The sequence below is a fragment of the Polyodon spathula genome, chromosome 17, assembly GCF_017654505.1.
Source record: "Polyodon spathula isolate WHYD16114869_AA chromosome 17, ASM1765450v1, whole genome shotgun sequence".
NCBI lineage: Eukaryota > Metazoa > Chordata > Actinopteri > Acipenseriformes > Polyodontidae > Polyodon > Polyodon spathula.
In genome coordinates, this window is record NC_054550.1 from 28,288,964 (window position 1) to 28,305,244 (window position 16,281).

The 16,281-nt window shown below is 35.1% G+C and overlaps 1 protein-coding gene across 4 annotated transcripts in view; it reads left to right on the forward strand.

The window, feature by feature from the left end:
* LOC121329793 (neuronal PAS domain-containing protein 3-like) overlaps positions 1-16,281 on the forward strand; it is a 232,055-nt gene that overhangs the window by 93,373 nt on the left and 122,401 nt on the right. For all 4 annotated transcript variants that reach the window (XM_041275604.1, XM_041275605.1, XM_041275607.1 and 1 more), the window contains one exon: positions 11,860-11,942. In XM_041275604.1, coding sequence (XP_041131538.1) covers positions 11,860-11,942 — 83 coding nt within the window. The remainder of the gene's footprint in view (positions 1-11,859; positions 11,943-16,281) is intronic.

Sequence of the window (16,281 nt, forward strand, 5' to 3'; positions counted from 1 at the left end):
TTGATATCCATATTACTGTTGATCTCTTTACTGATATGAGCATTCAGGACCCTGACTCTGGTCATTCATTTTTAGCAGGCAATCAGGGTTTCCCCACACTATAAATGGCATGGTTTCGGCACTAATTATTTTTATTTTAATCATCATGACAATCAGAAACACGTGACTATTTTATATTTTTTTAAAAATCACATTACCCTGGAAAAGCGTACATTTTTTGAGTGCAGTTTGATTTTGCCCATCTTAGCAAACTATTTCATCTTTTTACTGTTGATAGGCCAGTAGAACACATCTTCAAATTGCTGTTTTGAAGTTGTTTCTCTCTGTTTATATAATAGGCAGTTAGATACTATGCATGCATTATAATAGGTATTGATTGGTTAAGGTCCAGTTACTATGCTCTTTATGTTTTACTATAACGTTGATGGCATATTGAGACAAACATTCAGTTTAATGTATCATTTTAATGATATGAAAATGTTATTAACTTTTATGATCACTGATACAAACATTAAATCAGTGTATATCATTCCCATCATATACTAAGCAGTGTTTCTTTCATGTACTATATTTAATACTGAGGCTGCCAAACAGCCACAATAACCCTATTAATACCAATTATACCTTGTGTAGTGTATTTTATTATAGCAATTGTTTTGTGACATTTGTTCATTAATACATTGAAATCCATTTACCAAACTTGCAACGCTTATTCTTGCATTGATCCCATTGAATATCCCTCATGAACTTGACCTGCAGTAGGTTAGATTTAACATTCCTGTAGAGTGTTTGTCCTTGAATTCTCCATTTTTAATGTGTGTTTCAGAATTGCATAAGATTGGTATACTGTATTATACAACCCTAGTATCCATGTGCTCACTCATGCATGTGCATTTATGTTGCTTTACAGATGAGATTTTCCATTAGGATCTGAAGAAAAATAGATCTAATCGAAGACACGGTCTCCTATCCTAGCACTTGCTTGCTTCTTATTACTTTGAAAAAGCACATGTGTATGTGCCAGGGATATTTATGCCAATGTCTAAGCTGCTTAACTGGGTTTTATGCTTTCTAGTTTTGATATTGAAGACATTTTAGCGTGCAGAATGATTACTTAATATGTAAGGATTATATAGGAAAACGGAGCCCTGCTCACCTGTAAATGGTACATGCTGTAGATACATTTTTTTAATGACAGCAGGGACTGAATTAGCAGCATTGACAATCTAGATCAGATTCATTCAGTTGTCATACAGTTTCTGTTTAATCTTTGAAGAATGTCCTTTGTGTAAAAAGCAGGGGAGCACAGCCAGTCAGATTATGATGAAGGAAAGACTCTGTTCTAGCAATCATCACAGGAATTTTGTACAACTGGGACATTAAGGTTTCACGGGTTGCACAACATATACAGTTATACAGGTTTTCACATTATGTATTTTAATTCAACCTTACAAAACATTACCAGTGCCATCTCTTCAAACCCAGATCAATGCCACCATTTGTTATGTTTCCTTTGCCACTTTAAAAACAGTCTGTATATAAACAATTAACACTATTATAATGCCATAAATGCTTTGCTACCAGACGCATCTTTATAATGATATTCAAGAAGTTGAGAAGAAACAACTTTACTTTAAATTTTAAAACAACACCATCAGTTTCCTGTCAAAAATAGAAAAACAACAAATAGATATTTCCTATCACATCCTATTGCTCACACATTCATATGTCTAATATAAATTGTTTTTGTCAGACCCTCTTTGTTGATTCTGATGTTCATTTGCAGTGTAGCCACATCTCAGGTTTAATATATAGCAAGTCAGTTTTGGTTCAGTAATTTCCATCTTACACAATACTTCCGCTAACTAAATGCCTATACATTTTTTTTTTTAAACGCTTACCTATCAATTTAATTAAACATTGCTCCCAGGGTGATTTGATATGCACAAGAGAACTGCTTGTTGGTGATCCTAACTGAGCTCTAAGTGGGCCTTGTTGTGTATCCCTCATACAAACAAGAAACAAATGTGCTTGGCATGCTAAAATATGGTATTTGGACTATAATATCGTATAGTTGAAAAGAAAAAAAAAGAACCAGGTCTAATTAAGTAGCTACATTTGTATACTTTATTTTATTTCTTTATGATTTGCAATTATTCTCAGTGGTTTTACTTACTGATATAGTGCTATGATCTGCATGTGGAAACTGTTCAGTTATAGTTGCCAGACATCTAATATACATATCTAACAAAGACTAGACCGATGTCTCTATAGTACTAAGAGCCAGCTCTGTCTATTGAGTAGATATTGTGGATCAGATTTCTTTTTGTATTGCTGGCCCTAGACAATATAATATTATTGCAAGAAGAACAACTCTGAATGACTGCAAACATCATAAGAAAAATATGGAAATGTAATTTGTAATTTGAAATGTACTTTTTATGTGATGTCAACTCCCATGTTCTCCTGGAGATCAGTCAATGTTCTCTTTAAGGTGCTTTTACCCAGCTTTCCTTCAGCCTTCATATGTAATGTGTTGAACTGTTACTCAAAGTCTATGGAGGTAATATTGTTTCCATTATATAGACTGGAGTACATTGTGCTGATGCAATGTATTTTGGCCCCCTCCTCCAAACCCTACTTGTCTTTATTCCAAAGGTCTGACTTTTGCCAGTAGAGAAATTGATTTACCTGAATCCACTCAATTCTGTTCAAGATCAGGATATTTCAAAGCAACAACAACTATGTGGCTAGAATTGGGAAAATGCTGTACATACATTATTATTATTATTATTATTATTATTATTATTATTATTATTATTATTATTATTATTATTCAGCTACTAATTCATTGCCATAGAAATACAATGGGTTTTCTTTTTTAAACGTAAAGCAGTTGGAAAAGACGTGACCTGCTGTATGAGAGAATAGCTAACACAGATGTAGCCTTAGTAAATCTGGTAATATGTGAAGGAGCTATTGCATCCTAAAGTACAGGGGACATCTGCATTACCCTGTGCCTTCCCTGGTGTAATGTCCACAGCATGTAAAAGGCAGACAATTTAGAGAATAAGCTGTAAAATCTGTGAATGCCTATTTCACCCTTTATAGTGAGTTGCCTCACACATCACATTGGATGACCCATCTCTGGGCCTTTTTTATCATGTTTACTTGAATAAATGAATATTCTTTTATGTTCTTGTAAGGGTGTTTTGTCAGTATGTGTCCTCACTGTTATGTTCTGTTAGTTGACATTGTACGTACCGTTCTGACTGTTGTGTTTGCAATGCAATCAATGCTGTTGTGGTTGCTGGGTTACATGTTACCTGATCTTGTGGAATTGTTGATGCCTTAAGTGAGCGAGTGTGTGTGTGCGACAGAGACTCCTTCTTAGGTATTATAGTACAAATAATAAACAAGCTCCTTGGTTAATTTACAACCACAATATATATATAAGTATAACACCCATGTACATTACCTAACATTCAAACTGTGTCATTCATCAGAAGTATCTTACTATGACCCTTGTGACCAACTTTGGCTCTGTAAACCTCAAGCCGAATCCATAGCCACCTCTGCTAATCACTAAGATGGGTTGGTTTTCATTTTAGATACTAGTGGTTTAATGTCTGTTTACACTGGCATTAACTGGAGACAGATGGAAATGAACTCTAAATGGAACAATTTGCAGGGAACCATGCCAAAACAGCCGTCACAAATGTTTGTAGAAAAATGTAGTTTAATTATACTATAAACAAAATTTAGTCACTTAAGTTACTGCATTTGTCTTAACAATAAACAGGGTAAATTGCAATTGGTATTTAAAATGTATTCCTTAGAAATATATACATATATATTTCACGAACATTCCATTCGCTGTTCTGCAAGTTTCTCAGTTCTGTAGAGGAGTGCACCCTACTGTGCTCAAAGTGTACTTTCTCAGGCATTGTGTTGTACAGCATGCTCTGGGGGTCAATTAATGAATTGGAAAGTCATTCTAAAAGCAATTCTAAAGAGAACAGCAACAAAGAGTAAGTGGAAAATTATATCAAACAGGGAATGAGGGAAAATGTAGTTTATCAGATTAAAAGTAGATGGTAAATAAAGTACATACTGTTTGAAATACAGTAGATTTAGTAATCCAAACCATTTGTGATTGGACCGTGTAGTGCTCAATGCTGTACTACGTATGTTCTTGACATATTACTATATTGAAGTTTGGTTTCTACTGTTGCTCTCAGCCTACTTTTGATGATAGCGTAGTTCTGATTCATAGGTCATTTCAGACATCAGGGGTCCAGAGTCTACTGCCAAGTGAATAACAAGCTAGCAAAGACAGAAAAGCTGTATACATGACTTAATATAACAATTGTTGAGATATCTATCATCAAATAACTTCATATTCAGTGGTACTGAGCAAATTATTATTTTTTATTTAATTTTTTTTATGTCAGATCTCATTTTAGAATCTATCTTGTATTTATTCAAATCCAGTGGTAGAATGACCAGGGGTATCGCACTGTGCCAAAACACGAACTTTGCTTAGCAGACGCTGAGCGTGATCTAAGAAAAGTAATTCCCTGGTATCAGCTATTAAGGATATAGTACTTGTAGAAACAGAATACCCCATGCACGTTGCTATGGTTATTTCACTCATGAGGTTAGCCTTAAACAAACAATTTAACCCCTTTGGGGGCTTTTTGTTCAAAACGCCCCTTTTGTTCATGGCGTTTCCTCTATGAACCATTTTCTCTACATATAAAGTTTTAATTTACAAAATGTAGTTGTATTAAAGCTTTAGAAGGAGCAGCTAATTGAGAGGAATGGTAGTTCCTCGCACCAAGTTATCAGTTAACTGCCAGAGACTATACAGCAAGAATAGTTTACGTGTTTTCAGGGTACTGGTGCAGCAAAAGTAAATCAGACAATGTTTTTCAGGCACAATAAAAGCAGATCGAACTTGCATGTAAAAACACAAGTCAAGTTAATAGAAACAATTGGGGCAACCTTGACCCCCACCACTTTTACAGCTGTAGCTATTTGTTTGGTGCCGGCCAAGATTGCCTCAGTGGTTTCTTCTAACTTAGCTTATGTTTTTGATACAAGTTAGAAGAAACAATTGGGTCAACCTTGGCCCCCATTGGTTTTACTGTTGTGCCTATTTGCTTTGTGCTGGGCAAGGTTGCCCCAGTGATGTCTTGAAACTTGGCTTGTGTTTTTGATCTCTCCACTTTAAAAGGCTGGGCACTTTTGATAACTTGCCGTTTTTTTTTCACACTTCCAATAGGTTTTTTTTTTTTTTCAGATTCAGATCATTTCGCAGGTAGCTCTCGGCAGCGACACTGTTTCTATCTTCAAGCACGTCATCATCATTAAGACATCTTTGATAACTGCCTGTGCTTTGCATTTGATTTGAAAATTAGTTTTGAGTATTGTGCATTGTGGGGCTAAGTGCGCATGGATTCTACAACTTTACAGCAGTAACATTAAGAGGCAGACATTAACCGCTGGCACCTGACAGCAGGGTGCCTTGACAGTTTGATAAATTAGGACTGACACTTGCCAAAATGTCTGTCCTTCTCTCAGCCTGCCAGTTGAACATTTACACTCTGTTAATTGAATTGGCAATTTGTGTAACAGTACCTGCCCCTGAGCTTTAGTGATGCCGGAGCTGCCATTTAGCTCCGTTAATCCAGAACTTGGGAATAAGGACGCTAAGCTTCACAAGAAATTATTGCAGATTTAAAATGACAGTCGGGGGCCCTGTTGCCTATTTTCCATTAAATGAGAAATAAATTAACAATAGCAATAATGTAGACTTATAGAACTGAAAGTTAAATTGACTTTCAAGTAGCAGTGAGATTTGATATTGCTACTGTTCTGAGAATCTGCTTGCATATTTTACAACACGTATGGAAAGGTGTTTATTTAGCGTTCTCGTTGAACACCTACCGTACTTCATTTATCTTTTAATGTTATTTTGTATTCATATGAGCCAGCCTTGTTATATTATGAGAACATGATTATAGCTTTCATTATTAAAGTGTAACACCCACACACTATTAGTCAAGTAGTCTCTGTTAGTCACACACTCTTAGACACTGTACTACTATAACTAAACAAGCATACCAGTTTGCTTTTCTTTACTTAATAGCTAACCATTTTCCATTTTTATTTTCTGTTTTGTTCTTAAAGAGAACAGTTTTTAACCACATTTTTATATACTTTTATATATTTTATATACACTTTTTTCTTCCCATTGACAAAGCAATAATATATGTCAACAGGAGTTATGTTTCAGAAAGTATATCATAATTCACCCAATTAATGCAAAGTAAGGCAAACATGCGATGGTTGTAACCTCACAGAAATATTCAGTTTCCTCCATCATGAATTAAATCTGAGAATTATGTGCACTAGTATTTATATACAAGGGTCAATTAATGACAAACAGCATGTTATTCAGTTTGGTTGTTTTAAACCAATACAATACATTTTAAGTCAATGCATAGCATATAAAGGTCTTTCCTCAATAACAAAAAAAAAAAAAAAAAAAAAAAAGACTGAAAGCCAGAAATGTATTATGCAGTCTGGCATTGAGAGGTAGATTTTAAAATGCTCATTTGTTTTGATTAGGGCTGCAGTCGAATGATTAATGTGGAATTATGAGGTTATGCAAATAATAAAAGGCTAATCTGCAAAGCTCAAACACGGAAATATTGAAATGCAGGTTGTACTTCAGAGGCTTGGAGCTTATTTTGTTATTTATGTTATTATTTTCCATTGGAGTTTGGAATGTAGGTTACTTGATTTGGCAAAACTTTTTTTTTGATGTTTCGTGTCTGAACTCTGTAACAGGTGGTGGCTTACAGTGTTGAACTGTAATTGCTGTGGTACAAATCTGATAGCTAGATAGAGAGAGATATATATATATATATATAGATATATATATATATATATATATATATATATATATATATATATATATATATATATATATTTTTTTTTTACTTGTGCACAATGCACAATTTTATTTTTACATTCCTGCAATCAAGATTTCATGATACTTCCTGACATTGCTATAAACAATACAGTCAAGGGAACTAGAAAGTCACATGCACATTATGAAAGCGTTATCCCAATTTGTGGAGCAGTCCCATCTGAAGCCTTCGTGGCACAGTACTGTGCAATAGATACTGCATAAGCCTCTATTAGTTTAACACTTAATATAACATGTATTCGAATGCACATCACAAAAAAAAAGCACTTTAACAAGAGTATTGTAGAGATTATATGGAGACTGGCAGTTCCCTAAATCAGTGAAGGACACAATAAAACGAATACGTTATCAAGATTTTGTATTATTATTATTTTGTATTTTTTTTATTTCTTTTTCAGTCCCAGATAGACCCTTTAAAATTGAACATCACATTGTCAAGGTTTTCATGTTTTCATATAGCTTTATTAGTTTGGATAGTCAAATAGGAATTATATACTTTACAGAACCACAGTGGGAAGTGTTACTTTAATCAGGGGTGTACATTATCAAAGTGTGGTTGACCAAGCAAACAAATCTTAAATTGCCAGACTGACTGACACATTTATAATGCATCATCAGAACCACAGTGATGCATTTAAATATATATGACCCATGCTATTATGACCTATTATGGTAAATCCTGATCGTAAATACAGCAATGATGGACATTTTGTTTGAGTTGGAGAAGTACTGCTGAGGGATTACTATGGTAGTGATAATAATAGTTAGAGTGCAGAGCTGTTATCAAGAAACTGCCATAAATCCTGAAGTTGAAATTTCAGTTTTAGTTCCTCAAAGGCAGTGAATCTTCTGAAATAAAGGAATCCTCAACTTCTCTATTCTGAAACATGTGTCACAACATCAGAACAATGGGACATTTCTGATGGAATATCATTTTCTAAGTCGTCTGTGTATTTTATGCAGCCATTGTAGACAAATGGTAGACCTGCGTGTAGAAAGACATTCATCAGCAACTGAAGTGGAAAATTCCAGATGAAATTTGAGGACTATAAAAATTTAAATCTTTCAATCAGTCTTTGAGCAGTGATTTTAGTTCCATGTGTACCTCCCTTTAAAAGTCTCTCTATTCTAAGTATTATTTATTCAGTCTTGTTAACAATTCCTCATTTACAATAAAGCATAAACATGACATACAGCAAATTAGTAAATGAAGATGTTGTTTTTTTTCACAGTAACGTGTGCATGACAAACGATTTTTAGTGATGCGGCTGTAAAATCTTAAAATATGTTTTTGTAAATTTGGTGTGACGTGAAAATACGTGCTTCTTTTGGTGCTTGCATTTTTTTTTATCTAATGTATAAACACAAAGTACTGATTAGACCAGAAACCTAAAAATGGAAGCGAGGTAACGAGTGGTGTACCACAGGGATCAGTGTTAGGTCCTCTGCTATTCCTAATCTACATTAATGACTTAGATTCTGGTATAATAAGCAAAATTGTTAAATTTGCAGATGACACAAAAATAGGAGGATTGGCAAACACTTGCAGCAGCAAAGGTCATTCAAAATGATCTAGACAAGATTCAGAACTGGGCAGACACATTGCAAATGACATTTAATAGAGAAAAGTGTAAGGTACTGCACGCAGGCAATATAAATGTGCATTATAAATATCATAGGGGTCACAAATGGAGATTAGACAAAAGGGCATTCAGAACAGAAAATAGGAGGCACTTTTATACACAGAGAATTATGAGGGTCTGGAACCAACTCCCCAGTAATGTTGTTGAAGCTGACACCCTGGGAGCAGAAGCTGCTTGATGAGATTCTGGGATCAATAAGCTACTAACAACCAAACAAGCAAGATGGGCCAAATGGCCTCCTCTCGTTTGTAAACTTTCTTATGTTCTTATGTATTTTGTGTGTGTGTGTGTGTGTGTGTGTGTGTGTGTGTGTGTGTGTGTGTATGTGTGTGTTTGTGTGTGTGTGTGTGCATGCATGTGTGTTTTGTGTTTTTGGCCTGGTCCCAAAGGAAAAGAAAAGACTAAATGCTTAAAGCATGATTAGAGTGTAGAGTTGTGTTTACTAAAGCTCCAGATAAGTGTGGAATGTTTGAAGGACAACAAACCTTCCTCCTTCTCCAAGTTCTTCTTTCCTCCCTGCCACCAGACCACAGAACTTACATTCTGAATCCTCTCTAACTGTAAGGTACACAACATGGAGGCAATGTTTACAACTGGTCTTTGAGAGTATTTAATAGCCATCCACTGCTTTGATTACATCATTAATTGCACTTAATGCAGCCACATTACCAGAACGCTTGGCTAAGCTCTGAAAATTAAGTACAGAGTACTTTGTTATAAAATTCACTGTAATGAGCTCTGGTGGGACAAGGTCTGTTAAGTTTGAAATTACCGCAGGCCATTTCAAAGGACTGTGCGTGGTGTTTCACCCACTTGAAAGTTGAAACTTGATAAATACCCTAAGGCCACTGTTCTAAAGTTATTCTGAGCTCAGATCAATGATGTAATGTTATCCCTGATTTAAACAGGATTCCTTACTACCTGCAAATTCAAAGCCTATGCTGTAAATATGCCTCACAAAGACTGTTCATGCATTGGAACTAATTCACTTAAAGAATTATAGTATACGAAACGTATAACCATACATTTTACAAACAAACAACTTTGGTAATAAAACTTGTCTACTATAAAAAAAGAAAAGTGACCTGTTTTATTTCCCTGCTCACTACCACATGCCAATAGTGGTAAGTAACAACTACTTCATATGTTTTGGGTAGGAGTGACCTTATCATAGTAGTTAGAAAGTGCTGCTTATTTCAAATTACTTTTTGGAATGTTCTCAGTATCTGAGAATGTTTCAGCCCGAAGGCAGCTCAAATCTGTGCAGAATGGAAGATACTAGATTAATGAACAATAGTTGCTTCAGAGCTGTTGCTGGGATAAAAAATATATCAATAATAGTATCCTCTAGCAAAGCTTACAGATCTTGAACTTGTAGTCTCATGCTCTCAATCTTCTTTTGTAAAATGCAAAAGCAACCTTGTCAGTTGTTTACCAGCTACGTCTTAAACAATATCAAAACATGCCCCGTGGCTCATAAGCCTGAAATGTAAGTTATTAAAACATATTAAATGAATTAAATACTTATTATGCTCCAGAAAGGCTGCACAATGTCAAATTCTCAGTATCTCCAATACTGAAATATTCCAAATTACTAGTGGGTCTTCAGCTTGCAAATCAACTGCAGAATGCTTGCAGCTTGGTTTAGCTGATTGCAATTTGGAACTTTGTTTTTAAATTGCAGTATTTGTCATAACAAAAGATTATTTAAACTACAGTGATTCATTACGTTATTAAAATTACCTGGGTTGCCTGTCTCTGATATAGGAATAACACTTCAGGCTTTTTTTTTGTTAAGTCTGGGAAAAGTCAGTGGTCTGAAGTTGAAACAAGAAGTTAACATCAGTGCATTAAATTGCACAGTATCTTAAGATCATAGAACCAATTTGCTGAGCAATGAGCAGTCTTAGGCCCTGTTCAAACTATATAACCAAGCTCGAGAACCGTACTCAAAAACATTTTAATTAATCCAGCTCAAATCTTCCACACTAAACGTTTCATGTTTAGTCAGGCTTAATGCATACAAGCACTATTAAAATAGTCTGGTTACAGTTCCTAGCAGCGCAATGGACTGTGGGACTTAAAATGACATTCTCCCACCATGCACTGTATTTTATGTTTACAACCTGTCAAATATGGAGCCCATGCTCACAGAAGACATATTACTTCTTAGGATGAGAACTTTGGCTTTGTTTCTTAAAAACTCAAGTGCGTTTCATTTTGAACTCTCAAGTTCTCCTGGACCGATTTCATTGCTCCAGATACCAATGTGCCTTGATTTCCGCATCTGATCAAGTCGCTCATGATACAACATTTTACAACAAGCCTCTGAAATTGCATACGTTACAGTGACATGGATAGTCATTCTCAACTCCTTCAGTTCTGAGTACTGCATTTGTAATGTCCACTCGCCAAAATATATCAGATAGCATTTTGGGATATTGGAAGATACACAAAAAATGTAGTTCGGTATTATAGCATCCACACTTCTGATAAACCGCAGTACCTGATGCGATCTAAGGTGGTTTCGAGTACGTTATTAAATGCTGTGTAGTGTAGACACTAACCGTATTTAGCACTTTTAAACAGGTTTAAAGGCATAGTGTGGACAGGGCCTTAGGGCAGGTTCAGGCTGAATGAACAGTATTGTAATTCATTGACTTTATAGTATGTTTCTTTTTTTTTTCCCATTTTTTTTCATAAAATGATGTCCAAGGCACAGTGCTATGAAACATTAAGCATTTGATTAAATACTTCTCTTTAGCTTCCCCAAACCAAAACACCGTCACAGTCATAGTTTCATATACAGTATGATAACCAGCCTTATTCCTAACCCTCAACCAGAACCTTAACAATACACTAATTACCTAGTCAAATGTTTCAGTTCAGCGTAGATCATTAAAATACACTTATATTGTAATTAACTTCTAATTGCTATATAATTACTGTGTAAGATGTGTCCTGCAACTTAAAGCATAGCCAAGTATTTGATCATGTTTTTTTGTGTGTGTTTTTCTATTGTTATTGTGCACCAGCAGTTACTCTTCCTCAGTCTTGTGAAGATAGTGTTCTAGGTCTTAGTTTAATGAAAGTGCTCCATTTTCTGCAGTCTCCAGTCTACCATTTTCTGGTCCCTCATGTATTGTGTCTTTGGATAGATTTCCCTTTACTGTAAACCTTTTTTACTCATGATCCTCACATATCTTTTCTGTTCAGCTATAGGAGCCCAGCGCAGGAGAAGTCCCAGTGCTATGGCGTCTGAGATTTTTGAACAACATCTGGGGAGCCACATTCTGCAGGTATGTGAAGAATGCCTTCCTAGTTACTTTTTGCATGTTCACAACTTCATCCCCTTTTTTTGACAAAGTCAATTGTTTTTTGTTAACAGCAAATCTTTTTCTTGCAGTTTTCCTTTTTACTTTTGAGTCTTTAGGGGGAGAAAAAGTTTAATTGGTAACACAAAAGACCCATTTTCCTTTGAAATATTGCACAAACAAAACAGTATTTCACCAGCTTACGTTAGGCACATTATTCGTTGTTGATGTTTATTTGAAAATCACTAAGTATTGTCCATTACATAGATCAGTTTAAATGGTGGTTGGCCCAGTGTATATAACATAAAAGTCTCTTGTTGCAAAAATGCATGAGCTTGGATCACAGGATGAAGACATTTTCAAAACTGGTGGTCAATCGATCCCTCTCTGTTCTAGATCAACAGGTGTCATGGTAACACTTCTCTTTCACAATGCAGTGTATAGTTTCACTATTTAATTACATTGTTATTAGGAGCACTTACAAAAAGACGTCACCAACACACAAATTGACAAGTTGATATACAGTACTGTGCTCACCCAATATTTTGCTGTCAGACATAGGAATAAGTATTGTGCCAACATTGCTTAGTCTTGAATTTGAACCAAATTTGTGAATTATTGAATTAGGAAATTGAGACTGGAAATATAGAATTATCTGGTGTCCTTTAAATATATACTGTTTAAGACCTCTAGCTAATGGCATCTCTGTTTATGGTTTGTGTATGTGTTCAGGTGGGGGGAAAAAGAATAATATCTCATAATAAGTCAGATTTTATGAATTTAGGCATCCTATATCTGTAGATATTTTGAAAATTCTTGCTTAGAAACATACATGGCATTCCCAATGGGGTTTTATTTCACTTCATGATTAAAAAATATATATTCTTACACTAATGCCCAAGGGCTTAGGAAAGCAAAACTTCCTCAATATTTACTGTTCTCTGCATTCTAAACAATGTCTGCTGTATTGAGAGTGACAGCTAGAACTCTGATGTAAAACAAAAAAAAACCCTCTATCATTAACAACTGAATTTGTGGAAATGGGTTTAAAATATACACTGCACAAAGCTAGGTAGATGGTAATGTATACTTTATACTGTACAAATCCTATATACAAAAAGCAATGTGAATTTTCAATACCAAAAAAAGACCTGGGCATATCCAAAATAATGCGTTCATTTTTTCACTCTGCTGACCTAGAAAAAGTAATTTTCAACTTTATCTGGAAGTGTATTCAGCAACATAAACATCTAACCACAGGCGACAATTGCATACCAACAGGTTAAGTGGCTGACAAGCAAAAGGAAATTTATAATTAACATCAATACCAGGCCGAAAGTCTGTTGAGGCGTGGCCTTTTCCAAGGAAGGACTTGTTCCTGGCAAATTGTCCCCATTAATCTTCAGCTTAATTGATTGTGAAAAGTTTTAGGATGACATTTAAAAAACCATGCTCTGCTGATGATTGATTTAGGGAAAGTGAACTAATAATGAATGCAAAGCAGTCATTACTTGTTGAGCTCACCAGCTAATTTTAGACAGATTAGACTGTGTTTGATAGCGCTTAATAAAGCAGTCTCCTGATGCGCGCTCAACTGCTGCTTACCTGCACTTCGGCACATTTATATAACATGCTTTAAGCCATTGTCTTGCCTTACGGTAGGAGGTTTAATTATTCTTTCTAAATGTGTTTTTGCTAAGAAACATACCCATTAACTTAAGAACATTTCCTCTGTTATTACTGGGTCTGACTGTTGCCCAGGAACTTTTTTGAATTTGAAAGAAGCTGTCTCTTATGTAGTTTTTGTTTTTAAATAAATGGAATAAACAGTATCTCGTTCCAAAATACTGGCACATGAATATGAAACACAAGCAGGGGTTTGACTTGGAGGTGGAGGAATTGTGCCATGCATTTATAATAATACAGAATGTAGATAACACAAATACTCACGTTTTAACTTTTTACAATTTTAATTTCATTAGGCGTACAGTATTGTCTGCCTTAGTCATGTTTTATTAAACAGTATTACAAAAATATTAATTACAAAAAATAAGACTACTGTAGCTACTGCTACAAAATGGTAAAATATTTGATTCACTTCACTATTCAGAACAAATAATTTATATTTAGTAAGAATGTAAACATAAGTCCTTAATACTGTAAATTTTATGCATTTTTTTATAAAAGTAATACTTCTTCTAGCTAAACTGTGTTATAAAACTGGACACAGCAGTAGGGTAGTATTATTTTCATATTCACCTATGAGAACTTATTTGCATTTGGAATTATTCTGATTGTGTTCTCTGTTAAATTGGGCAGCCACACCCCTTTGGTGTCTGTGCGACTCATCAAAATGATCTGAATCTGTTCTTTGCCCAAAGACATTTCCTGCATATGGCAGTGTATAGCAATTTGAGTTATTTTCTAATGGTGGGTAATTTAGTGTTAAAATAATGCTTTACCATAGGCTAAGATTCTTGCATGTTACTGTAGTAAACAATCATTGGCTTTTAGCTTTGTGAGCTCTTTCTTCAAAGATTACTGAAGATTACTGAACACAAAGAAATAAGGGTAGACAGTGACACCCTAGAAGCCTTTGTACAGCCTTTGGCTGTATTTTTTTTTCTTTACTTAAAGAAAACTACCAAAAGAAGATTAAAAGGTTGTCATTATTTTTTCTATTAACAACCGGTTCATGTTGTTGATACAGCAACTGAGACGCTTTTATCACTGCAATTTTGAAAAATATAGTGGAAAGCCTTGTGTGCTATGGTCAGAGTAACAGTGTTACCATAAAAGTGATTTCCCATGATTAGCAGATGGGTAGTTATATTTAACTATGTTGTTCTGCTGCTGAATTGTCAAATTCAAATCTGTTGAGAAACGTGTTCCTGTTTATCTTTGGACAAATGTTCCAGCATAGCTTAGGTAAGTTAAATCGGTCAGATGGGGAGCCCCAACTACTTCTCTTCCAGTCTAACAAAAGTATTTTCGGCTTACTGCATTGTGTTCCAATTTCTTTTTACTTTACTGACCTGTCTGCCCCTAAAAAGAATATCTATACAAGAGCTTTTGTCAGCCCTTTGTTTAACCAAAAATACGTAGAATAAATTTAGGGCTGCGTTTTGTTATCCAAGATAATCAATTAACTGATTGTAAATGCACACTTTTCTTATGGCAGCTGCCTGCAGTAACAGAAAAATAGTAGCACGAAAATAATTTGTAGTTATTTTTTATTTAAGAATATATGAAGAATGTTAACGTCTTTTAATAATGCTGACTTTCTTAAAAGAAAATTCAGAAGTGGACTCACTTTCAAAACTGCTTACTCTGAATACTACTTTGCACCTCACTGGGCTGCAAAATATATATTGGCGGCGGCGGCAGCAGCAGCGGCAACTTGCATTTCTGGGGTTCGTAGCAGTATTTTTGCGGTTCGAGTGTTGCTTATTGCGCCATTTCATTGCAGAGAAAAACGGGGAGTTTTAAGAAAATGACAGCTCTCTCACTATTTGTTGACCGTTTTGTTGTCTCCTGCTGAGTGTTGTAATTTCCATAGTCAGTGGGCTGTATTGAATCAGACAGCAGCAATAGGTCATTAACAGAAATGGATGACATTCTCCAGCATGCAGAGAACCTCTGCTGCTTAAATAATAGCATTTCTATCACAGACCATAATAGTTTACACGAAATAAATTAGACTCTCAATAGATTCTTTTTAAGCAGGACTGGCAAATAAAAATGTTCTCATCCTAAAAGGGGAAAAAAGTATTATTTTCATCTTCATAGCCAAGAGTGAGACGTAGAAATTAATCTCTTGTCATCAGTTACAGTTGGTTAGCTGGGCAAACCACATAATGAGATTAGTATTGGTCAGGTGTTATTTTGCCCACCAGTGACTAGCAGCAGTTTTTGCTTTTATTCACCTCTCCCTGCAGTTAGTAAAAGGTTGGTGGGACATGGTAATCTGCTTTTTCATTATACTAATAGCGCTAATTTTGTATTTCAAGCCAGGGAGGTAGGGTGTTACTGACAGACTTGTTTTTATTCTTCCCACACATTAGCCTAATGTATGAATCCTTCTTTGTATGTAGCTGTGTGTGTGGGTAGGCGTTACTATCAATGTGCGGACAAAATTTGAGAAAATGTCCCCACAAAGATAGTAACTCCTGAAAAAACGATGTTGTGGGGACGTCCCCACTTTGAAAAACACATTTTTAAGAACTAAACATGCCTTCAAAAAAATAGATATAAAAAGTGCCAAAATATTTAGTTTGTTGTCGACTTTCATCCTGTGTGGAGTTTTGTCCACTGGAGTTAGAAA